Source organism: Pelodiscus sinensis, chromosome 12, assembly GCF_049634645.1.
Source record: "Pelodiscus sinensis isolate JC-2024 chromosome 12, ASM4963464v1, whole genome shotgun sequence".
In the NCBI taxonomy this organism is placed as follows: Eukaryota; Metazoa; Chordata; order Testudines; family Trionychidae; genus Pelodiscus; species Pelodiscus sinensis.
In genome coordinates this window covers 46,228,028-46,248,656 of record NC_134722.1, presented here as the reverse complement: position 1 = coordinate 46,248,656, position 20,629 = coordinate 46,228,028, and the positions used below count along the sequence as shown (strand labels likewise).

Sequence of the window (20,629 nt, the reverse complement as noted above, 5' to 3'; positions counted from 1 at the left end):
TTAATCAATTTACTAAACCATCATATTGTTCATCACTTACCTGGGTTTAGTGGGAGGAGCTTTCGATAAATAACTAAGCAGAAAAAGGGCTTTTTTCTTTGAACATATTGGGCACGTTTAGTACTGCAATAGCAATAGCTCCATCTACTGAAACAAATAGTAAATCATTGGAAACTCCAGGTGTCACAGCAAAAGTGTATGGCTACTTGTCACTCCCAACATTATTAGTATTCTAAGACACTTTCAAGTCTTGCATGCTCTGTTTAATAATGCACCCAATAAAAAATATTTGTATTCACATTTTTGAGGGTAAATGCGTGAGGTGGGGGACAGTGTTAATTCAGTCGCATGAAAATGATGAATGACAGTACCTAAAGCTCTTTCAAAATGGTACTTCCTTCATTTGGAGTATCACTTAGTTTTGCGGTGTGCAGTTGAACAGTGAAACACCGTCATCTAATTAACTATACTATATGGCTGCATTACCAGGACAGAAGGAAGCCATATTTAAAGAGACTGTCTCTGCTATGCTTTATGATTTTAACTACTTACATCGTTTGCCATTACAAAGTCACAGGCTCCACGGTTATTTCCTATACTAAATCTAGAGAGAGCCTATGGTATCTCTTGTATCCAGGTGTGGAACATGCTGACAGATGCTTTCTCTTCAGTGCTCACTTCTATTACCAACCTCCTGATTCTCAGTTTTGCCTGAATCACCCTCCTGGGGCAGTGAAGTTCACACAGTGCTCCTCTGTAGGAGCAAGGCCCGTTTTGCTGTAGGGGGAGATTCACTGTGGGGGAGAGCTAGCCAGGTGTCCACTGCTGCATCCAGCAGTTTTACTCTATAGGAGTCTAACGTAGACTCTCTGACCGAGGCTTCAGTAGAGACATGCAGAGTCAGTACATCTCTTGGGTGACTTGCTGTGCCCTTACCCTGGCCAAGGGCTGTCCACCTCTGGGACTGCATTGGTTCTTGTCGGCTCTGTGACAGCCTCTCTGGGCAGTATCTCTGCTGCAAGGGCCCTCTTCCGAAGTTGGTGCCTGCAGGAAATTGGTCCCAAGGTGTATATCATGTTAAAGACCATTTGAGCAGCCAAATGTCACTGGGCACCTCATTGTAATGACAAGGGATTAGTTTGCGCATCTGTTTTATAGATGTGGTAGGCAGGCTGCACAGACAGACTGATTTCCTTTGTTAATTAGCAAAGATAGCATCATGATACCAAGCTTGTGTGTTTGGGAAGAAAAAATAAACTGAACCTGGAACTACCACAACAGGTTATTTTCTCTCTTGTTTCTTAGCTGGAGGGTTGCTGACCATGTTTGTGTATATCATCATTGCCCTGAAACTGTTCTCCTACTATCAGGTGAATCGCTGGTACAGGGAGGGAACCCCCAGACCAGTCAGAGGAACTTCTAGAATGCAAGGTCAGCAAATTCTGAACTCTCCTATCGCTATCAGTAGGCATGGAAAAGAATGTGCTATTTATGTGTGGCTCAGTGGACTGAGCCCAGGAACACCAGGGTCTGGGTTTCTAACTCCAGTTCTGTCTTGGATTTTCTGTGTGGCTTTGAGCAAATCAGTCGCCTGGTCTCAGCTTGCCACTCTGTTGATGGAAAATCTCTCTGTCTAGAGCATTTGTAAATGTGCTTACACTGTGGAATATAGCCATCTGTTATCTCACGGGGATACTGTAAAAATTCGTTCATTATCAGTTGACAGGAGCTATAAAGTGCTCTATTAGGGCTAAATCTGGCACCACTGAATTCAGCATGGATGAGTGGCCTCAGTGCTCATGAACAGGCTCACCCTGGTCTCAGAACACCAGGCACACAGTACCTTAATGTCTGAATTCGGCCCTCTCCCTTGGGTTTGCTTTTATTGTTAACTGAAGTAATGACCATATTTACTTCTCAGCCTATTCTTTCTCTGGACCCTTGCTTGTTCCTAGAGTTCTTCCCTGCAACATCTCTACGCCTAGTTCTCCTCTGCCTCCAAAAGGCATTCTGACTCTTCATGCTCTGGGTTGGGAGCAAATAGGATTCTGGTGAACCAGGAGTCATAACTGTTGATCTCTGTCCTGTGCACTGAATGAGGCAGGGGTCTTGTGGAAAAGATAGAATGTGATCATGTTACTAATGTTCTATGTTAATCCACACACACAAGGATGCTGACCTAGCGCTGCACAGGCAACCTGAATCCTGACATTTCCTAACTTTTGATGACTTGGTTTTGCAACCTTAATGACCATTTAGCATAGTTTTTTGGGTGTAATTTTCTAAGTTTTGAAGAACTTAATAGAAAAAGCAGAAATTTTGTCTCATGGAACCATATTGACTCCCCCATGAGTCACTAGCAGGGTTGGGGTCTTCATGTTGAGCTAGCTGTCTTGGTGTAAAAACACAGCTTTTTGGCATGAAGACATAGCTATGATTGGGAGCCGCTTGACAAAAATGATTTAAATTCTTCTCTGCCATTGACTTCAGTGGGTTCAGATATAGGGCAAGGCTGTGCTCATTTGAAAATCCCACCCTAAGCCCTCTCCACTTCGAGGTCTTTCTTACTCTAGCCTCTTGCTTGCCTTTCCTATACTTGTCTTTTTCCAGAATATTAGCCTCCTGTCATCCTGCATCAAAACCCTGTGCATTGATTTGCCCCAAACAATGGCAGGTGATGCACACAATCACAAAGGGGAAGGGGAGTGGTTCGTATGATCTCAAAAGGATGGGGACCGTAACTACTGCAGGCATGCATTCATGAGATTTCTTTTTCATGAAGATGTTTCTGTTGTGAAAAAGAAGAAGAGATAATCAATGGTTAGGGTATTAGTCTGACACTCAGCAGACCAAGTTCAATTCTCTGCTTTGCCATAGGCTTCCTGAGTGACACTGGTGAAATCCTCTGTGCCTTAGTGCCTTATCTGTACAATGGGGTTAAGCACTGCCCTGCTTTGTAGAGGTGTGTTGAGAAACACAATCATTGTGAGATACTCATTATGGCAATGTGGGCTACCAAAATGCCTAATGAGAGAGAGGAAAAATTGCCCCTGGACCCAAAGTGTTGGGAACTAAGCACCCAGTGATTAGCAGGAAGTCAAAGCTGGACAGAAAGTTCTTCCTGAACTTTGTAGAAGTGAAGCTCTCTAGCATCAGTCCCGGCTTATTATATAAAGTCATCCATGACCTTTGATTCACTTGAAACCATATGATAGATGTTACTCCTTTTGTTAGCAGCAGATTCCTCAACCCATCAGTCCAGAAGGAACGAAAGAGGACAGTCAAAGCAGATCATGTACCCAATGAACCTGAAAGTAAAAGGTAACATTTCCTTATACTGCTGCAGTTACCTCTTCCCTGTCAGCAGAACAGGATTTCTATAATATATGCTGCGTCTTCACTATATGCGGAGCAGCTGAAACAGTGTAGTTGGTGGAAACCTGATAATCAGATGAACAAAAATTACCTTTACAATAGTTCTTAAAAGGACATTGTCTCTTCAAAATTGCACTTCTAACTGAAAATCCTTCACCTGCCACTGTTACAAGTCACTTAAGGCTACTGTAAGTGGAGGAGGGCAGAGAAATCAGTATCTATTGTTAGGGGGGTTAGTTTATTTTGTATATTTGGTGACACATTAAGAATAGTCAATTTCACTGTTCCCCTTGTACAGTATGTTGTTTGTCTTTCGAAGAACATTGGCAAGTGTATTGTGGGGGGAAGATGTTTTAAATGGAAAATATATTTGTAAAGCCACAAACATTGTTCCTTGCATTCAGGGGCACAAGTAGTACAGGCAGTCCCCGGATTACGTACAAGATAGGGACTGTAGGTTTGTTCATAAATTGAATTTGTATGTAAGTCGGAACTGGTACATATTGTAGGGGAAACTCTAGCCAAACATTTCTCCAGAGCTCAGTTTTATTCTCCCACACCTCACTTCCCTCAGGGTATGTCTACACTACCCCGTGAGTTCGAACTAACGGGGTAATGTATGCATACCGAACTTGCTAATGAAGCCCGGGATTTGAATTTCCCGTGCTTCATTAGCATAAAGCCGGCGCCGCCATTTTTAAAAGCCGGCTTGTTCAAACCCCGTGCCGCGCGGCTACACGCGGCACGGGCTAGATAGTTCGAACTAGCTAGCCATTCCGAACTATCTGTACGCCTAGTTCGGAATGGCTAGCTAGTTCGAACTATCTAGCCCGTGCCGCGTGTAGCCGCGCGGCACGGGGTTCGAACAAGCCGGCTTTTAAAAATGGCTGCACCGGCTTTATGCTAATGAAGCACGGGAAATTCAAATCCCGGGCTTCATTAGCAAGTTCGGTATGCATACATTACCCCGCTAGTTCGAACTAGCGGGGTAGTGTAGACATACCCTCTGTCCTTTATTCTCAAGCTGAGGTGTCTGCTGAGAAAAGCCGCTCCGCGTCTCCCTGGTCTGCTGGGAGAGGCACTAGCTTCGCATCTCCCTGGTCTGCTGGAGGGAAGCAGCTAGTGCGGGGTTGCCTCACCCCGTTTGTAAGTAGGGATCCGATGTAAGTCGGATCCATGTAACCCGGGGACTGCCTGTACTTCAAACTCGTCTTTAAATTGTTGTTCAAGAGCTCTCTTTGCTGTGTTACCAGTTCTGCCGTATCTGCATGATTTGGATTTTGTGGCTGCTGAATTCTGAATGAGCTCCATCCAGGCTTCCTAATTTGAAATGTTATAGGAACTGCAGCCTCACTCCTCCCAAAGTGTTTTGTGATGAGCAGGGACAGCTTAATACAATCACACTCAAAACGACTGGCAAATGTAGCAAAATATTGCCATTAAGGAGCACGTTGTGTGGTAATCTCACTCCGCCGACTTATCCCCACTATCATGTGTGATACAGTCATTTAGAAGATGTAAAGATATAGGATAAAATCCTGACTCCACTGGAGCATGTAGTAAACTTCCACTGGTTTCACAGAGCCAGGATTTCACCCAAAATGAATGAATTCGTAAATGCTAGACGCAAACGACATCAAATGAGATTTTTTTAAAGGAACCTTTCAGTCCTGCTTAGGGCCTGATTTTATTGTCCCTTGTGCATGTATAAGGGTGGAGAGAATGCAAGGAACTCCTTCCTTTATGTAGCCCCCATGCAGAGGTTTGCCATAGTTACAGTCTTCCCTGAGCATAAGGACTGTTCCTGACTGCCAAGCCTATTTCTAGGGCAGGGCATGAGACACGGATATTGCCCTCTTTACGAGCTGTGAGCCTGGACTCTCTGAAAACTCCAGAAGACACTGCAATGTATGTGGTGAGGAGGAGTGACTCAGCACCAGCTACATCTCAGGCTGCTGCTTCATGCCACAGTTTAGCTGTCAGTGGGTATGTGTACACTGCACTTAGCCACCTGTGGCTGGCCGGTGCCAGCTGACTCAGGCTTGCAGGGCTTGGGCTAATAGATTGTTTAATGGCAATGTAGAGGTTAGGGCTTGGGTTGCAGCCCAAGCTCTGAGACCCACTCCGTGCTGGGGCTGCATGTCTACGCAGCAATTAAACAGTCCCTTACCCAAGCTCCAAGACCCCTGTCAGATGACTTGGGCCAACCATGGGTATGTCAATATCCAGTGTTAGCTAAGTCACGCACCCACTTCTTAAGTGATACTGATTTGCATTAAGGGTTGTGCATGGGTAAACATCTAGTGGTTGGTTAATTATCATTGGAATTACACATGTTCAGTTGTGCATTCCACAGGGTGCACAGAGTGAGGGGTGAATGGCACCAACATACTCCATGGCTCTGCTTATAATTGGAATATCAGGGTGCCTATCCCCAACAACATGACAACCTCCATCTTTTCCCGGTTTCCTCTAACAGCATTAGACTTTAAGACAACACGGGGATTGGTTGAAATCAGAGTACTTCATTTATTGTTATAAGTGTGGTCCAATTTGTGTAGCTATTCTAGTTGTAATGTCGATTTGCCATGAAAAGTGACTTTTTAAAAAACCTGGTATTTTTCTCCTTCCCAAGATCTGTATTACTTCCTGCTAGCCCCCACGCTTTGCTACCAGCTAAATTTCCCAAGACAAAAGCATTGCCGGCAAGGCTATATCATTAGAAGATTCATTGAAATGGTAAGAACAAGACATTGCATTTGAAATTGTCCGCTTCTCTGCACCCGCTGTCACAGTGAATATATCAGACCTTGAAGTTTCACATTGCGTATGTTCACTTGGAGGCTGAATGTGACAGTTCTGAGCCAGACAGGATTTTCCCATATTGTACATACAGAGGTGAGCTGTTTCTGCTGTTGAAGATATTCTTATGTCCCTCAGTCTCTGGAGGTCTAAAAGAATGTACTCAAAATCCTTCCAGCTCTCGGTCTACCAATTCCATTCCAAATGCCATTCCAAATGCATCCTAAAATGCCACAGCCAGCAGTACTATCTGCAGCCTCTTTAAGTTTCATTGAGGAAAATGGAGTTGCATAGTGTTGTGAAATGTCATCAAATTAACATAAATTTCAGATTTTTTTTATTGACATTTCTGCAAAAATTTTCATTTTTTCCCAAATCCATTTCTAAACCCTGCCCCATTTTTAGAACACTCAAATGGGAAACGGGGATTGACTCAAATGGGAAACGGCAAAAATACGTTGCCTTTATAGGGGAGCTCTCTTGATGCCCCAGGCTGCCACTTAGGGTGCGTCTACACAGCAACGTTATTTCGGACGTGATTCCAAAATAGTGAGTGTGAGTGTCTGTCCGCGGCTTATTCCAGATGCTGTAAACCTCATTCCATGAGGAATAACACCTCTTCCAAATTAGCTATTTTGGAATAGCAGTAGTGTGGATGCTTCACTGCTGCTATTTTGGAATAGCTCCTCCCCAGGGCCATTCAAAGTAATCATTCCCCGGTGCTTTCTGGGGCTCTAAATTGAGGTAGTGCATCCACATTAGGGGGGCCTGCCTCGGACTAATTTCAAGGCTTCCTTGTAGTGTAGACGTGCTATTTTGAAATAAGCTATTTTGGAGTATTTCTTCCAGCTTATTCTGAAATAAGCGTGCAGTGTAGACATAGCCTTAAAGCCCTGAGTCATAACAAGTCATATGCTAAAGGGTCCTTTCGCAGCCTGTAAAGTGTGGGCCAGTGGGATCACTGAAATTGATGTGAGGCCTTTGGAACTCTCCTGTCTCCAACCAACATAAAAGGCAAAGGATCAAACTAAGCGTCCATAGATGGACCCCCCATATAGCAGCTCAGTGCATTGCTACCATCCGCCAGATCAGCTGATCTTTGGTTAGTTAATGTAGGAAATACACACAATTAAAATTGCACTGCAGATGCCATAAGATTCAGGGGATGGGGAAAGTCCTTGTATTTTGAAGATGTAGCTGTATGACATTGTGTATTTGAATAATATGCTGGGAAGCATGCCATTCCCTAGATCTTCACCCGAAGATGCAGCACAAGATGTGTGCGTGGCAATTGAACTTGAAGATGAAGGGGTGGTTATGGCATTGAAATACAAGAGAGACTGGAGATTTTGCAGTGGTGTCCCAGAATGTAGTCGACTCAGCCGAAGGGAATTCATTCTCCAAAATCTTCTCTTGCTGTTTTCTTTGCAGATTTTTCTCTTTCATCTCATGCTGGGGCTAATACAGCAGGTATGTTTTTGTCCAAGGTTAAACCCCAGGGATTCAGCTACTGTGCACAGTGAGGCCTCTGTGAACCACATATTGCCATTTAATGCTAAAAGCTATTTAGGTTTTGACCTTTACCACTTCATTTTCTTTGTCAGAATAAGCCCTCCCCCCATCTACCTTAACACACAATTTGGAAATAGATCAGTCATTTAAATTGTTGTATCTAGCTGCTTGCACTGAGACTATATCTACACAAAAGTGCGTGTCCTAGCCTGGTTGCAGTGCACACTGACAGACTATTTCTGCTGCTATAGACACACCATGTCCCTGATCAGTGTTAGCTGTGCCAACACAAACACTTCTATTAGCATGACTGTGTCTCCACTGTGGTTTTGCCATTATCCCTGTCTGACATAGCTATGCCAGGACAAGTTCTAAAGCTCAGCCAAAGTTACTGCCTCAGTGAACTAACATGAGCCCACAGTGCAGATATAACACAGTGAAGAACTGAAATGTCTGGAACTGGGATGGGTGCAGGGAAAGGTCTCCACTCTGAGTTACCATCTGCTGTCTTGCTCCTCTACAACTGTCCATGCCTCAGTGTAAGTTCTGGGAATCCACAGATGCTTGTAACTGAGAGAGTGTAGGGAAAGTACCCAGCGTGTCTCTCCTCACCAAGATGATTGTTAAAATTGTACTGCAGCTTCCTCAGGCTTCTCCCCTTCCCAGCTGCTCCTCTCACGGTAAGCTGGAAAACATTTAATAGCAAAGATCTAAACTGTGGGGATGGGTTTAAATGGCAAAGGAATTTCCATCAGGACCTGCACATCAGTCAAGATTAGTGGGGATACTACATCCTCAGACAAATGCACAGATATGTTCTCAGTTGCTACCCTAGCACCCAGTTAAACCAGTTCATCCTATTCACTGTCTGACCTAGGCCATTACTATCTGCCGTGTTGTCCAATAATTTCCCTTCCAGAATTTGCTCCAAAATCAGCATCAGTGGCAATTGAGTCAGCCTAGGGGGGTTCACTTAGATGAGAATTTTTTTCAGTAATCAAGCATAATTTGAAGTGCATTAGTCCAATGTAATAATCCATCTAGTAAACTATTAACTTGACTAATGCACTTAAAGATCTTATTATTGCCTGTTCATCTAAGATGCCCCTTTTTGCACCATGATAATGAGTGTGACTTCACACCTTTTCCTTGTAGCTAGAGAAAGCATAATCACTTTGTACCTCAAACCCTCAATGAGACCTGCACACACTAATGAAGGGGTATACAGACTCCCGCTCCATATCCAAACAGATGCTGAAGGCATTATAGAACTTCAAGGTCTTTACATTTGAAAGGAAGTGCTACCCATGAGGACATCAAGAGTCATCTGGCAGGTCGGGATGCAGCTGTTTAACAAGGTGTCAAATGTCCTCCCAGCCGTTCAGTTGGTATGACAGCCTCAGGAAGGGTTTTATGCTACGCAGGCAGCAGTTGTGCTTTGTCATTATAGCAAAGACAAAAGAATGAGTCACTTTTACAATGCCTTCTAGAAAGAACTGTTTACCCCTCCACTCTAAATATGTTTATGTTTTCTTCCAGTGGATTGTACCCAATATACATAAATCAATGAAGCCCATAAATGTAAGCAAATCACATGGTTATTTTCTTGCACCAAATTCTGACTCATTCAGACCAGTGCCAGAGATAACATTCATCTATTTTGTTTTATTTCTGCAGGAAATAGAGTCTACCCTGCTCACTGAATACATCTTAAAACTAGCGGTGAGGTCACTCCGCATGCTTTTTCACTCAGGGGTTAACCCAAGGAGCGTCTATTAGACATTTCCCTTTGGCATAGGAAACAAAGGAGATTTGGGAATGCAAGGGGTCCAGTCAATGTGTTCCCTTTAGGGTTTTACACTGCCTGCCCATCCCTAGGGCCTCTGGGTGCCTTCCATGTAAAATCAATAATAATAGCAAAGTGCCTAGTGGACTTCCTGGAATCACTGACATTTCTTACTCTTCAGGGTCACAACTTTATTTGGGGCATGGTAGGTTTTGTATTGGTCTGGGCAGAGGTTATTGGGTAGAAGAAGGTGTTAGTGTTGGAGGTTATTGGATGCAAGGTGTCACTATTGTGTCAGTATTATGGGGAATGAATTTTCCAGTTTTGCAGCATTTCTTGAAGACCATCAGATTCTGGATTGGTCCAGTCTCCTCTAGGCACTTCTTCCATAGACAGATCCCCTCCGTTGAGAAAGCTTTGTCCTTTCTTCTCTTGTGCTTCATTCAGGACTCCGTGATCTGCAATGTCCCAGAGGACCACAGCTGTCATCATGCAAAGATCAAAATGCAATCTTTGAAATAGCGAGGGCTTGTTCCATTAATTGCTTTGAAAATAAAGAGCAGGGCCTTACATCGGCAGCGGAAGCTAACTGGGTGCCATTGGAGAGACTTGTGCACTAGCCTGATATGCTCACAGCAGCCTAAGCCATGCAGAAGGAGGGCAGATTCTGTTTCAGATACTGTACCATGAATTACAGTCATCTGCCCTGGAGGTGACCTGCATGAATTGGTGCTGGTAGGTTCTCATCTGGGAGGAGGGGATAAAATATCCTATAGTGACCTGGAGCGAAAACCCTAGTGTTAAGTTTAGGGATGTAAAAATATATGTAAAAATATTAACTGTGCAACAGACAACACTTCTATCAGTTGCATGGTTAGCTGCGGGATGCCGGCTGTCAGTTATAGCTTTTCCTCCATCAGTTACCTTCCTCACTAAGGTGTGGGAAAGACCTCCACACTCTGGGGGGAGCCCTAAACCTTCTTCTGCTTTCCCCTGTTTTACTCTGTGCCCATTCAGAGCTGTCTTCTGTTCTCTTCTGAGGGCTGCCAGCAGTCCCCATGCTTCTGGGCAAGGAGGCCTAGTCTCCATTCCCTTTGGATCCATTCATACCAGGAGAGGTTGTTTGACTGTGATGAAAAGGTCCTTTCTCCAGGAGCTGTGTGCTCTGCCTTCATAGCACTGAGTGCAGTTGGTTTCTATGCCAATGTATTGGTATCAACATCTTTGTAGTAGCTTCCAATGGATTTAGTGCTTATGGCAGCCTGTACGTCTTGGAGACTGGCATACTTAGTGTGTCCAGTTGAACTGATGTTGCAGGAGAAGGATCAGACTCTGGTTCACTTTTAGCTGGGTTGCTTCTGCAGAGCTGTGTCCCTGAAGTCAGCTGTTATGATGTATGCGAGGTAGTTAATTCACCTCTCCCCTTCCTTGGCTTTGCACCAGCAAACTCCACTCGTTTTAGTACAGTCACTGAAATGAAAGTAGCATGCATGACAGTTACATGCATGAAAGTAAGCACAAAATCAGGGTCACAAAACAGCTCTGTTTGAGTAAATCCACTTTGACATGATCACTTTTCCAAGTAGCATTGTTGTTTTCTCATGATCTTAAACTGCCATCCTGTTCCATTGGATTATATCTCATCTTGAACTAAACTGAGAACAGAAAAACTATTAGGTAGTATCCTCTACTTCAGTGTTCCTCACAGTGGGCCATGGGGAAAGCTGCTAGCGGGCCCGCTGGTTTGTTTACCCAAAGGGTACATAGCCTCAGAGCCTTGCGGCTCCCATTGGCTCCAGTTCACCATTTACAGCCAAAGGGAACCATGGGAAGCAGAAAATTGCAAAGCTCCTTTCTGAATTCCTAGGAGACAAACAGGACAAAAACCAGACAAATTCAACTTCAGCTTATATGTGTGTCAGCAAGGATGGCTTGGTGACCTAAGTAGCTTGAGTCCCTGAAATCTTGAGGTTTGAAGCCCAAAATATCCAGTGCCACTCTTTACTCTTTCACTGTACCATGGACACATTGGGTGCGTCTAGACTGGCAAGATTTTGCGCAAAAACTTGCTAGCTGTCTATACTGGCCGCTTGAATTTGCGCAAGAGCACTGACGTTCTAATGTAAGAATTCAGTGCTTTTTGCACAAATACTTGGACACTCACGCTCAGGGATAACCCTGCTTGCGCAGGAGGGCCAGTGTAGACAGGCACCTTAATTTTTTGCGCAAGAAAGCCTGATGGCTAAAATGGCCATCGGAGCTTTCTTGTGCAAAAGCACGTCTATACTGGGCACAGATGCTTTTGCATAAAAGCATCCGTTCCAATCTAGACGCTCTTTCGCGGAAATACTTTTAACGGAAAAACTTTTCCGTTAAATTATTTCCGCAAAATCATGCCAGTGTAGACGCAGCCATTGAGTTTTATGCAGTTTCCCATGTGCAGCTCTTTCAGTGAAACCTCGGAAGCCAAGATTTTGTCCCTCCTGAATGGAGTTGAAAGATCTCAAGTCACTTTTGGAAAGTCTAGTGATTTGTCCCTGTGTCCTTGGCCTAAAGATCCTCTCCCACCACCCTTATGCAGAACGCTGCATCTCCGTCATCTGCCGTTCTGCCTAAGAGCCAGCACGCCAGTGGAATTGGCTGTCAGTATCATTCTGTAGCTTTTAAAGCACTGTGGGATCCCTCAATATGAAGAGGACAATGGAAATGTAAGGCCTGGTCTCCACTCTGATTTTGTACCAGGATCATTATTTTGTATGGGATGTAATTTTGTTTTAAACTGAAATATATTTTTCTGGTCAAACCCTTTGTGTAGCTGCAAGTATAGCTGTAGAGAGGTATACTGTAGAATAGTATACGTATTCTGGTATGGCTAATTTCCCTTTCTGTCTACAGCAAAATGCATACCAGCAAGCCCCCAGTGTGACTGCCGTGTACGCTGACAAAAGGGATTTTTATGCTGGTGTAGAAACACCACCTTCCAGGAGGACATTAGCTGTGCCAACAGGAGCACTGTAATATGGTCCCACTCACTGCCATGATGCTTCCTGCTGGACGTCCTGGGATTTAGTTCATTCCAGCACTGGAGTGCCCTCCTACGGCAGTGTCTCGCCTGCGATTACCTTCCTCTTTGGCTTCTACCATGCCAGGACCCGCATCCTTCCCTAGGCTGCAGCGCCTCTGAATTGGCCACTCTAATCATCGGCTGGGGGTGGACTTTGCTGCCTTTTTCTTGCCTGCTTTCCCTTATCTAGCTCTAGTACCCCCTAGGCCCTTTTGTCAGGGCCTGAGCCTGCTCATTGGTCAGACTAGGGCCATGCTGACTCCCTGACCTCTCCCACCACTGCTCTGTCTGTGGCACCAGCCCCTTTTAGGCAGTCAGTCCATTTGCCCCAAGGAGAGACTAAGCTCTCTTTGCCCAGCAGTCCTTCTTATAGGGCCCAGCCTGACCCTGATTGGCTGCCTTCAGCCTCCCTCTGATTGGCTTCTGCCACTGCCCTCTCCAAGGGCAGCTTTAACACCTTGTTTTCCAGTGTGGGGCAGTCATGATTTTATAGACTTCAATCATATCCCCCTTTAGGCTCCTTTCTAAGCTGAAAAGTCAGTGTCATTAATCTCTCCTCATCCAGAAGCCGTTCCATACCTCTAATCATTTTTGTTGCCCTTTTATGAAGCTTTTCCAATTCCAGTACAGGCAGTCCCCGGGTTACGTACAAGATAGGGACTGTAGGTTTGTTCTTAAGTTGAATCTGTATGTAAGTCGGAACTGGCGTCCAGATTCAGCCGCTGCTGAAACTGATCAGTTTCAACAGCGGCTGAATCTGGACGCCAGTTCTGACTTACATACAGATTCAACTTAAGAACCCCAGGCATCCCCAAGTCAGCTGCTGCTGAAACTGATCAGCAGCTGATTCCAGGAAGCCCGGGGCAGGGGCTTCCTGTAGTCAGCCACTGGTCAGTTTGAGCAGCGGCTGACTTGGGGACGCCTGGGGCAGAGCAACTGGGGTGCTGCTGGGTTGGTCCAGTAGCGCCGCCGCTCCTCGGCGCTACTGGACCAACCCAGCAGCACCCAAGCTGCTCTGCCCCAGGTGTCCTGATTCAGCCGCTGCTGAAACTGACCAGCAGTGGCTGAATCAGGACGCCTGGGGCAGAGCAGCTGGGGTGCTGCCCGGTTGGTCCAGTAGCGCCCAGAGCTGCTGTACCACAGGTGTCCGGAGCAAAGCCGCGGAGCACGGGGGCAGCGGGACAGCCCAGACACGCCGTGGCTGTCCTGCTGCCCTCGGGCTCTGTGGCTTTGCTCTGCTTTGCCCCCCGTCCCCCTGGTCTGCAGACCAGGGGAACGGGGGCGGGCAAAGCAGAGCCAAGCCGCGGAGCACGCGGCCAGCGGACAGCCCAGACGCGTTTGAGCTGTCAGCTGACCGCGCGCTCCGAGGCTTGGCTCTGCTTTGCTCTGCTTTGCTCTGCTTTGCCCCCCCTGGTCTGCAGACCTGGAGGACGGGGGGGGGGCAAAGCAGAGCCAAGCCGCGGAGCGCGTGGGCAGCGGACAGCCCTGTCCGCTGCCCGCGTGTTCCGCCGCTTTGCTTCCTCTCCCTGGTCTGCTGTAGACCAGGGAGAGGAAGGGCCCCGTTCGTAACTGCGGATCCGACATAAGTCGGATCCGCGTAACTCGGGGACTGCCTGTATATCTTTTTTGAGATGGGGGAATGACATCTGAGCGCAGTATTCAAGATGTGAGTGTACCATGAGTTTATATAGAGGCAGTATGATATTTTCTGACTTAATCTCTATCCCTTTCTTAATGATTCCCAACATTCTGTTTGTTTTTTGACTGCTGCTGCATATTGAGTGGATATTTTCAGAGAACTATCCACCATGACTCTTTCTTGAGGTGGTAACAGCAAATTTATATGTATATGAATAATCTTCTGTGTGTAGTTTTGATTATGTTTTTCAGTGTGCATTACTTTGCATTTATCAACATTACATTTCATCTGCCATTTGTTGCCCACTCAGTTCTGAGAGATTCTTTTGTATTGATTCGCAGTCTGCCTGAGAGTTAACTATCTTGAGTACTTTTGTGTTAATCTGCAAATTTTGTCACATCCACTGTTTACCCCTTTGTCCAGATATCATTTATGAATATGCTGAATAGGACTGGTCCCAGAGCAGATCTCTGAGGGACACCGCTATTTACCCCTCCCCATTCTGAAAACTGATAGTTCTTCTTCAAGTGATTGCTCATGTCCATTCCAATATCGGTGTGTGCGCAGCGTGCATGCGCCGTCAGAAGCTTTTCCCTCAGCAGTACCCTTAGGGCCAGCAGGGGAGCCCCCTGGACTGGCGCTGGTATATTGGCCCATATATACTCCTGTTGGTCTCCTCACCCACTCAGTTCCTCCTTACTGCCGGGACATGTTCTTCTCTTTCTTTTAGTTAATCTTCAGCTAAGTACCTGCAAATTAAGTTACAGACTTTTCGCTGTTTTCTCTTTGATTGCATGCCCAGCCCGCAAGACTTTAAGCCCTTGAAAAAGTGCAATAGGCCTATGCCGTGTGGAGATCCACACTCCTCGTGCTTAAAGTGTCTGGGAGAAACACACCTTACAGAACTCTGTAAAATTTGCAAGGCATTGAAGCCCAGGACTAAGCGTGAACGTGAGTCGCGCCTTAAGTTCCTCCTAATGGAGGCGGCATTTTGGCTGGCACCGGCACCAGACTTGGCACCAGCCTCTCACAGCGCACCAGCCTCAGTGCACGATGGCTTTGCGCACCGCACCTCTCCGGCACTGCTCCCAATCGCCGGCACTGCAGAAGAAGAGGCAGCCTGACGGGGGTCAGTCCCCACCTAGGCACACGCCCTCTGTGTGCCCTACAGTGGGGCACGTGGCGCCGACAAGACTGGAGCCTGGGCCTTCTAGGTCGGGTGGGCACTCCTCCCAGCAAAGCGACGTTAGCCCTTCAGAGGTCTTTCCAGACCCATCCACACCAGAGGCCTTAGAGGCAGTGAGGGTCCTCATTGAGTCATCCCCTCTCCTCCTCCCACTCCGGCACCCTCCAGGCAGCACACGGACCCTTGGCACTGCTCCCCTTCCAGGGTGCCCAAAGACCTGGTGCACAAGGGCAGACAACATTGCTCAATCCCTATGGCACCATATGCGGCACTGGCCATCGAGGCACCAGTACCCCCAGGACGTGGCACCAGACTGGGTGCAGCATCATCGCCCGGCACCGCTGCTGATTCAGGGCCCACTGGCACCTACCTCCATGTGGGACTCTGGCGCAGCCATGCCTCCTCCACCACCTTGGCACCACAGCAAGCCAGAGTCCATGTCCTGGCGCATTGCAGCCTCGTCGGCATCCGCATCCACACTGCTGTGGTCCACCTCAGAGTACTCGTCTGACTCCAAGGCAGAATCCGTCTGGTCCTCAAGGGGCTCCAGGTCTCGCTCGTGGCGCCGCTCCCGGCATCGTAGTCCTCCGCACCCGTACCAACAACAGTGTGCTCAACTGGTCCCCGTGCCCGTGGTACAGCAAATGTGGCCCCCTCAGCCTCTGGTACAGTGGCCCTTCTGGACCCCCTGGACATACCACCAAAGCCAGGGCATGGATCCTCCCAGACCGGCTTCTGTCTCTTCAGGCCGACAAGTTCCTCCGTCGATGACACCTCTGGTCAGGTCCCCTATCTCGGGCCACTTGTTACCTCCAGGCCAGTCGTCCCCAGGACCGGGGGGAGCATGGCTTTGGTGAGCCAACCTCCCCCCTCTTCGTCTATGGCCACTTTGGATAATCCAGGACTCACGGATGCCCCTGTGGATGAAGAGCAGAAGGGGTCATCGTTTTCCTCCCTGGACAAGGAGCTAGTCGACTCCGCTCTGTCCATGCCCTCCATGGACGCTAGGGCCCATCAGGACCTACTCTGCCGCATGGCCCAAAGTTTGGGAGTACAAGCGGAGAAGGTTTCCGATGACTCGGACCGTACCGTCGACATCCTGCACGCTGACACTCCCTCTAGAGCTGTGGTCACCAACAGGTTGATTGCGATCGACTGGTCGATCGTGAGGCCTCGACCGGTCGATTGCGAGGCATCCTGTCCACCCCGCCCCCGTTTCCCTCCCACCCCCGAGAAGCCCCACTACCTATCTCAAGTGAAAATGGAGGTAGTGTCGGCTTCCCAGGGATGGACAGAAGTCCCGCAGCTTAGCGCCACTTCCAGCGATTCTGGAAGTGCACTAGCTGCTCTGCCAGGTATACTGCGGGAGGGAGCATCGGCCCCGAGAGAGGGCAGGGGACTGAACTCGATGACCTCTCGAGGTCCCTTCCAGTCCTAGTACTCTGTGATCTATGATTCAAATCAAAATTCAAAATGGTGACTCTGGCGTCTCTAATTCCCTCGTTAGCCCCTGGAGGCTGGTACTCTGCCCTCAACTTGAAAGATGCTTACTTCCACATTTCAATCGCCCCCCCCCCCCCCACCACCGCAGGTTCCTCCGATTTACTCTGGGCCCAGACCACTACCAATTCATGGCCTTCCCCTTTGGTATTTCCACAGCCCCTCGGGTCTTCACCAAATGCATGGTGGTGGTGGCCGCGGCACTTAGGAAAAGGGGCGTCCAGGTGTTCCCCTACCTAGACGACTGGCTCCTGAGGGAGAACTCAGAGACTCAGGTGAAAGACCACATCACCATAGTCTGCACACTCTTCAACAGCTTAGGCCTCCTGCTAAATCTGGACAAATCAACCCTAACTTCTACCCCGATAATAGTTTGTGGGTGCCATCCTGGACTTTCTGTCAGCGAGGGCCTCTCTACCCAGCTCTCGGTTCCTCACAATACAGACGGCAGTCAGGGTGCTCCAGAATATTCCAGTCACCACCTCCCGGGCCTGCATGTGTCTCTTGGGCCTCATGGCTGCCTGCACTTATGTAGTGCAGCACACTGGACTGCGCATGCGCCTGTTAGAGATGTGGTTGTCGCGAGTCCACAGCCCGTCCGCTCACTCATGGGACAGAGTGCTGATGGTTCCCGGTCCTGTCCTCCTTGTGCTGGACTGGTGGACCCACCAGGCAGAGGTCTGTGCAGGAGTCCCATTCTCCAGACCAGTGCTATTCATCCGCCTGGTCACAGACACGTCGGACACGGGCCCACCTTGGGTGCACCCCCTCTGACCCTGGATTATCTGTTGGATCTCAGGATCCAGGACCTCTCTTCCTCCTCTGTAAAGGTTCACTTGGCGGCCATTTTGGCCTTCCACCAGCTGGACACAGACTGGCTAACCTTGTGAGGAGGGCTTTAAACTAGGTTTGTTGGGGGCAGGTGAGCAAAGCCCACAGGTAAGTGCTGCATGTGCGGGACTGGGAGATGGGTTGGAAATGGGGGGGACTACGGCCTATAATGGCAAGGAGAAAGGAGGGTCAGGGCACAACAGGGAGGCAAGATCAAATCAGTATCTTAGATGCCTATATACAAATGCGAGAAGTATGGGTAATAAGCAGGAAGAACTGGAATTGCTAACTAATAAATACAACTATGATATCATTGGTATTACAGAAACCTGGTGGGATGGGACGCATGATTGGAATGTTGGTATGGAAGGGTACGGCTTGCTCAGGAAGGACAGACAGGGAAAAAAGGGAGGAGGGGTTGCCTTGTATATTAAAAATGTACACACTTGGACTGAAGTGGAGCTGAATGTAGGAGATAGCTGTGTAGAGAGTCTCTGGGTTAAGCTAAAAGGGGTAAAAAACGAGGGTGATATCATGCTAGGAGTCTACTACAGGCCACCTAGCCAGGTGGAAGAGGTGGATGAAGCCTTTTTTAAACAATTAACAAAACTATCCAAAGCCCAAGATTTGGTGGTGATGGGGGACTTCAACTATCCAGACATTTGTTGGGAAACTAACACAGCGAGGCACAGGCTATCCAATAAGTTTCTGGACTGCATTGGAGACAACTTTCTGTTTCAGAAGGTTGAAAAAGCTACCAGAGGAGAAGCTGTTCTGGATTTGGTTTTAACAAATAGGGAGGAACTAGTTGAGAACTTGAAAGTGGAAGACAGTATAGGGGACAGTGATCACGAAATAATAGAGTTCATGATCTTAAGGAAAGGTAGAAGGGAGACCAGCACAATTGAGGTAATGGATTTCAGGAAGGCAGATTTTGATAAGCTCAGAGAACTTGTAGGTAAGGTCCCATGGGAAGCAAGACTGAAGGGAAAAACAACTGAGGAGAGTTGGAAGTATTTCAAAGGGACGTTGTTAAGGGCCCAAAAGCAAACAATTCCGCTGTGTAGGAAAGATAGAAAATATGGCAAAAGACCAGCTTGGCTTAACAAGGAGATCTTGCACGATCTCAAAATAAAAAAGGAGTCATATAAAAAATGGAAACTAGGACAACTAACAAAGGATGAATATAGGCAAGCAACACGGGAATGCAGGGGCAAGATTAGAAAGGCAAAGGCACAAAATGAGATCAAACTAGCTACAGGCATAAAGGGAAACAAAAAGACTTTTTATAAATACATTAAAAGCAAGAGGAAGACCAAGGACAGGGTAGGCCCACTGCTTAGTGAGGAGGGAGAAGCAGTAACAGGAAACTTGGAAATGGCGGAGATGCTCAATGACTTCTTTGTTTCGGTCTTCACCGAGAAGTCTGGAGGTGTGCCTAACGTAGTGAATACAAGCAGAGAGAGGGTAGGTTTAGAAGATAGGATTCACAAAGAACAAGTTAAAAGTCACTTAGGAAAGTTAGATGTCAGCAAGTCACCAGGTCCTGATGAAATGCATCCCAGGATACTCAAGGAGCTGATAGAGGAGGTATCTGAGCCTTTAGCTATGATCTTTGAAAAATCATGGCAGACAGGGGAGATTCCAGAAGACTGGAAAAGGGCAAATATTGTGCCCATCTATAAAAAGGGGAATAAGAACAACCCAGGAAACTATAGACCGGTCAGTTTAACGTCTGTCCCAGGGAAGATAATGGAGCAGGTAATTAAGGAAATCCTATGCAAACACTTGGAAGGTAATAAAGTGATAGGGAATAGCCAGCATGGGTTTGTGAAGAACAAGTCATGCCAAACTAATCTGATAGCTTTCTTTGATAAGATAACGAGCCTTGTGGATAAGGGAGAAGCGGTGGATGTCATATACCTAGACTTTAGTAAGGCATTTGATACGGTTTCTCATGATATTCTTATTGATAAACTAGGCAAATATAACTTAGATAGGGCCACGATAAGGTGGGTGCATAATTGGCTGGATAACCGTAGTCAGAGAGTTGTTGTTAACGGTTCTAAATCCTGCTGGAAAGGGATAACAAGTGGAGTTCCTCAAGGGTCTGTTTTGGGACCCGTACTGTTCAATATCTTCATCAATGATGTAGATATTGGGATAGAGAGTACGCTTATTAAGTTTGCGGATGATACCAAACTGGGTGGGGTTGCGACTTCTTTGGAGGATAGGGACATAATTCAAAATGACCTTAGCAAGTTAGAGAAATGGTCAGAGGTAAACAGGATGAGGTTTAATAAAGAGAAATGCAAAGTGCTCCACTTAGGAAGGAACAATCAGTTCCATACATACAAGATGGGAAGCGACTGTCTAGGAAGGAGCATGGCAGAAAGGGATCTAGGGGTCATAGTGGACCACAAGTTGAATATGAGTCAACAGTGTGATGCTGTTGCCAAAAAAGCAAATATGATTCTAGGTTGTATCAACAGGTGTGTTGTAAGCAAAACTCGTGAAGTCATTCTGCCTCTCTACTCTGCACTAGTTAGGCCTCAGCTGGAGTACTGTGTCCAGTTCTGGGCGCCACATTTCAAGAAAGATGTGGAGAAATTGGAAAGGGTACAGAGAAGAGCAACAAGAATGATTAAAGGTCTAGAGAACATGACCTATGAAGCCAGGCTTCATGAACTGGGCTTGTTTAGTTTGGAAAAAAGAAGATTAAGGGGGGACATGATAGCGGTTTTCAAATATCTAAAAGGGTGTCACAAGGAGGAAGGAGAAAATTGGTTCCTCTTGGTTTCTGAGGACAGGACAAGGAGTGCAGCAGGGGAGGTTTAGATTGGACATTAGGAAAAAATTCCTAACTGTCAGGGTGGTCAAATATTGGAATAAATTGCCAAGGGAGGTGGTGGAATCTCCCTCTCTGGAGATATT

General features: G+C 47.0%; 1 protein-coding gene across 10 annotated transcripts in view; it reads left to right on the top strand.

Moving 5' to 3' along the window:
* The window catches only part of LOC102448420 (diacylglycerol O-acyltransferase 1), a 66,035-nt gene that overhangs the window by 22,035 nt on the left and 23,371 nt on the right, over nucleotides 1-20,629 (top strand). For 6 of the 10 annotated variants that reach the window (XR_012906774.1, XM_075940475.1, XM_075940469.1 and 3 more), the window contains exons 8-13: nucleotides 1,306-1,431; nucleotides 3,235-3,321; nucleotides 6,011-6,114; nucleotides 7,609-7,647; nucleotides 9,229-9,270; nucleotides 9,367-9,411. Coding sequence is in view for 9 of the 10 variants with exons in the window: in XM_075940475.1 (XP_075796590.1) it covers nucleotides 1,306-1,431; nucleotides 3,235-3,321; nucleotides 6,011-6,114; nucleotides 7,609-7,647; nucleotides 9,229-9,270; nucleotides 9,367-9,411 (443 nt within the window). In the remaining variant the exon portion in view is untranslated. The remainder of the gene's footprint in view (nucleotides 1-1,305; nucleotides 1,432-3,234; nucleotides 3,322-6,010; nucleotides 6,115-7,608; nucleotides 7,648-9,228; nucleotides 9,271-9,366; nucleotides 9,412-20,629) is intronic. The other 4 variants (XM_075940474.1, XM_075940473.1, XM_075940470.1 and 1 more) reach the window with 4 other exon arrangements.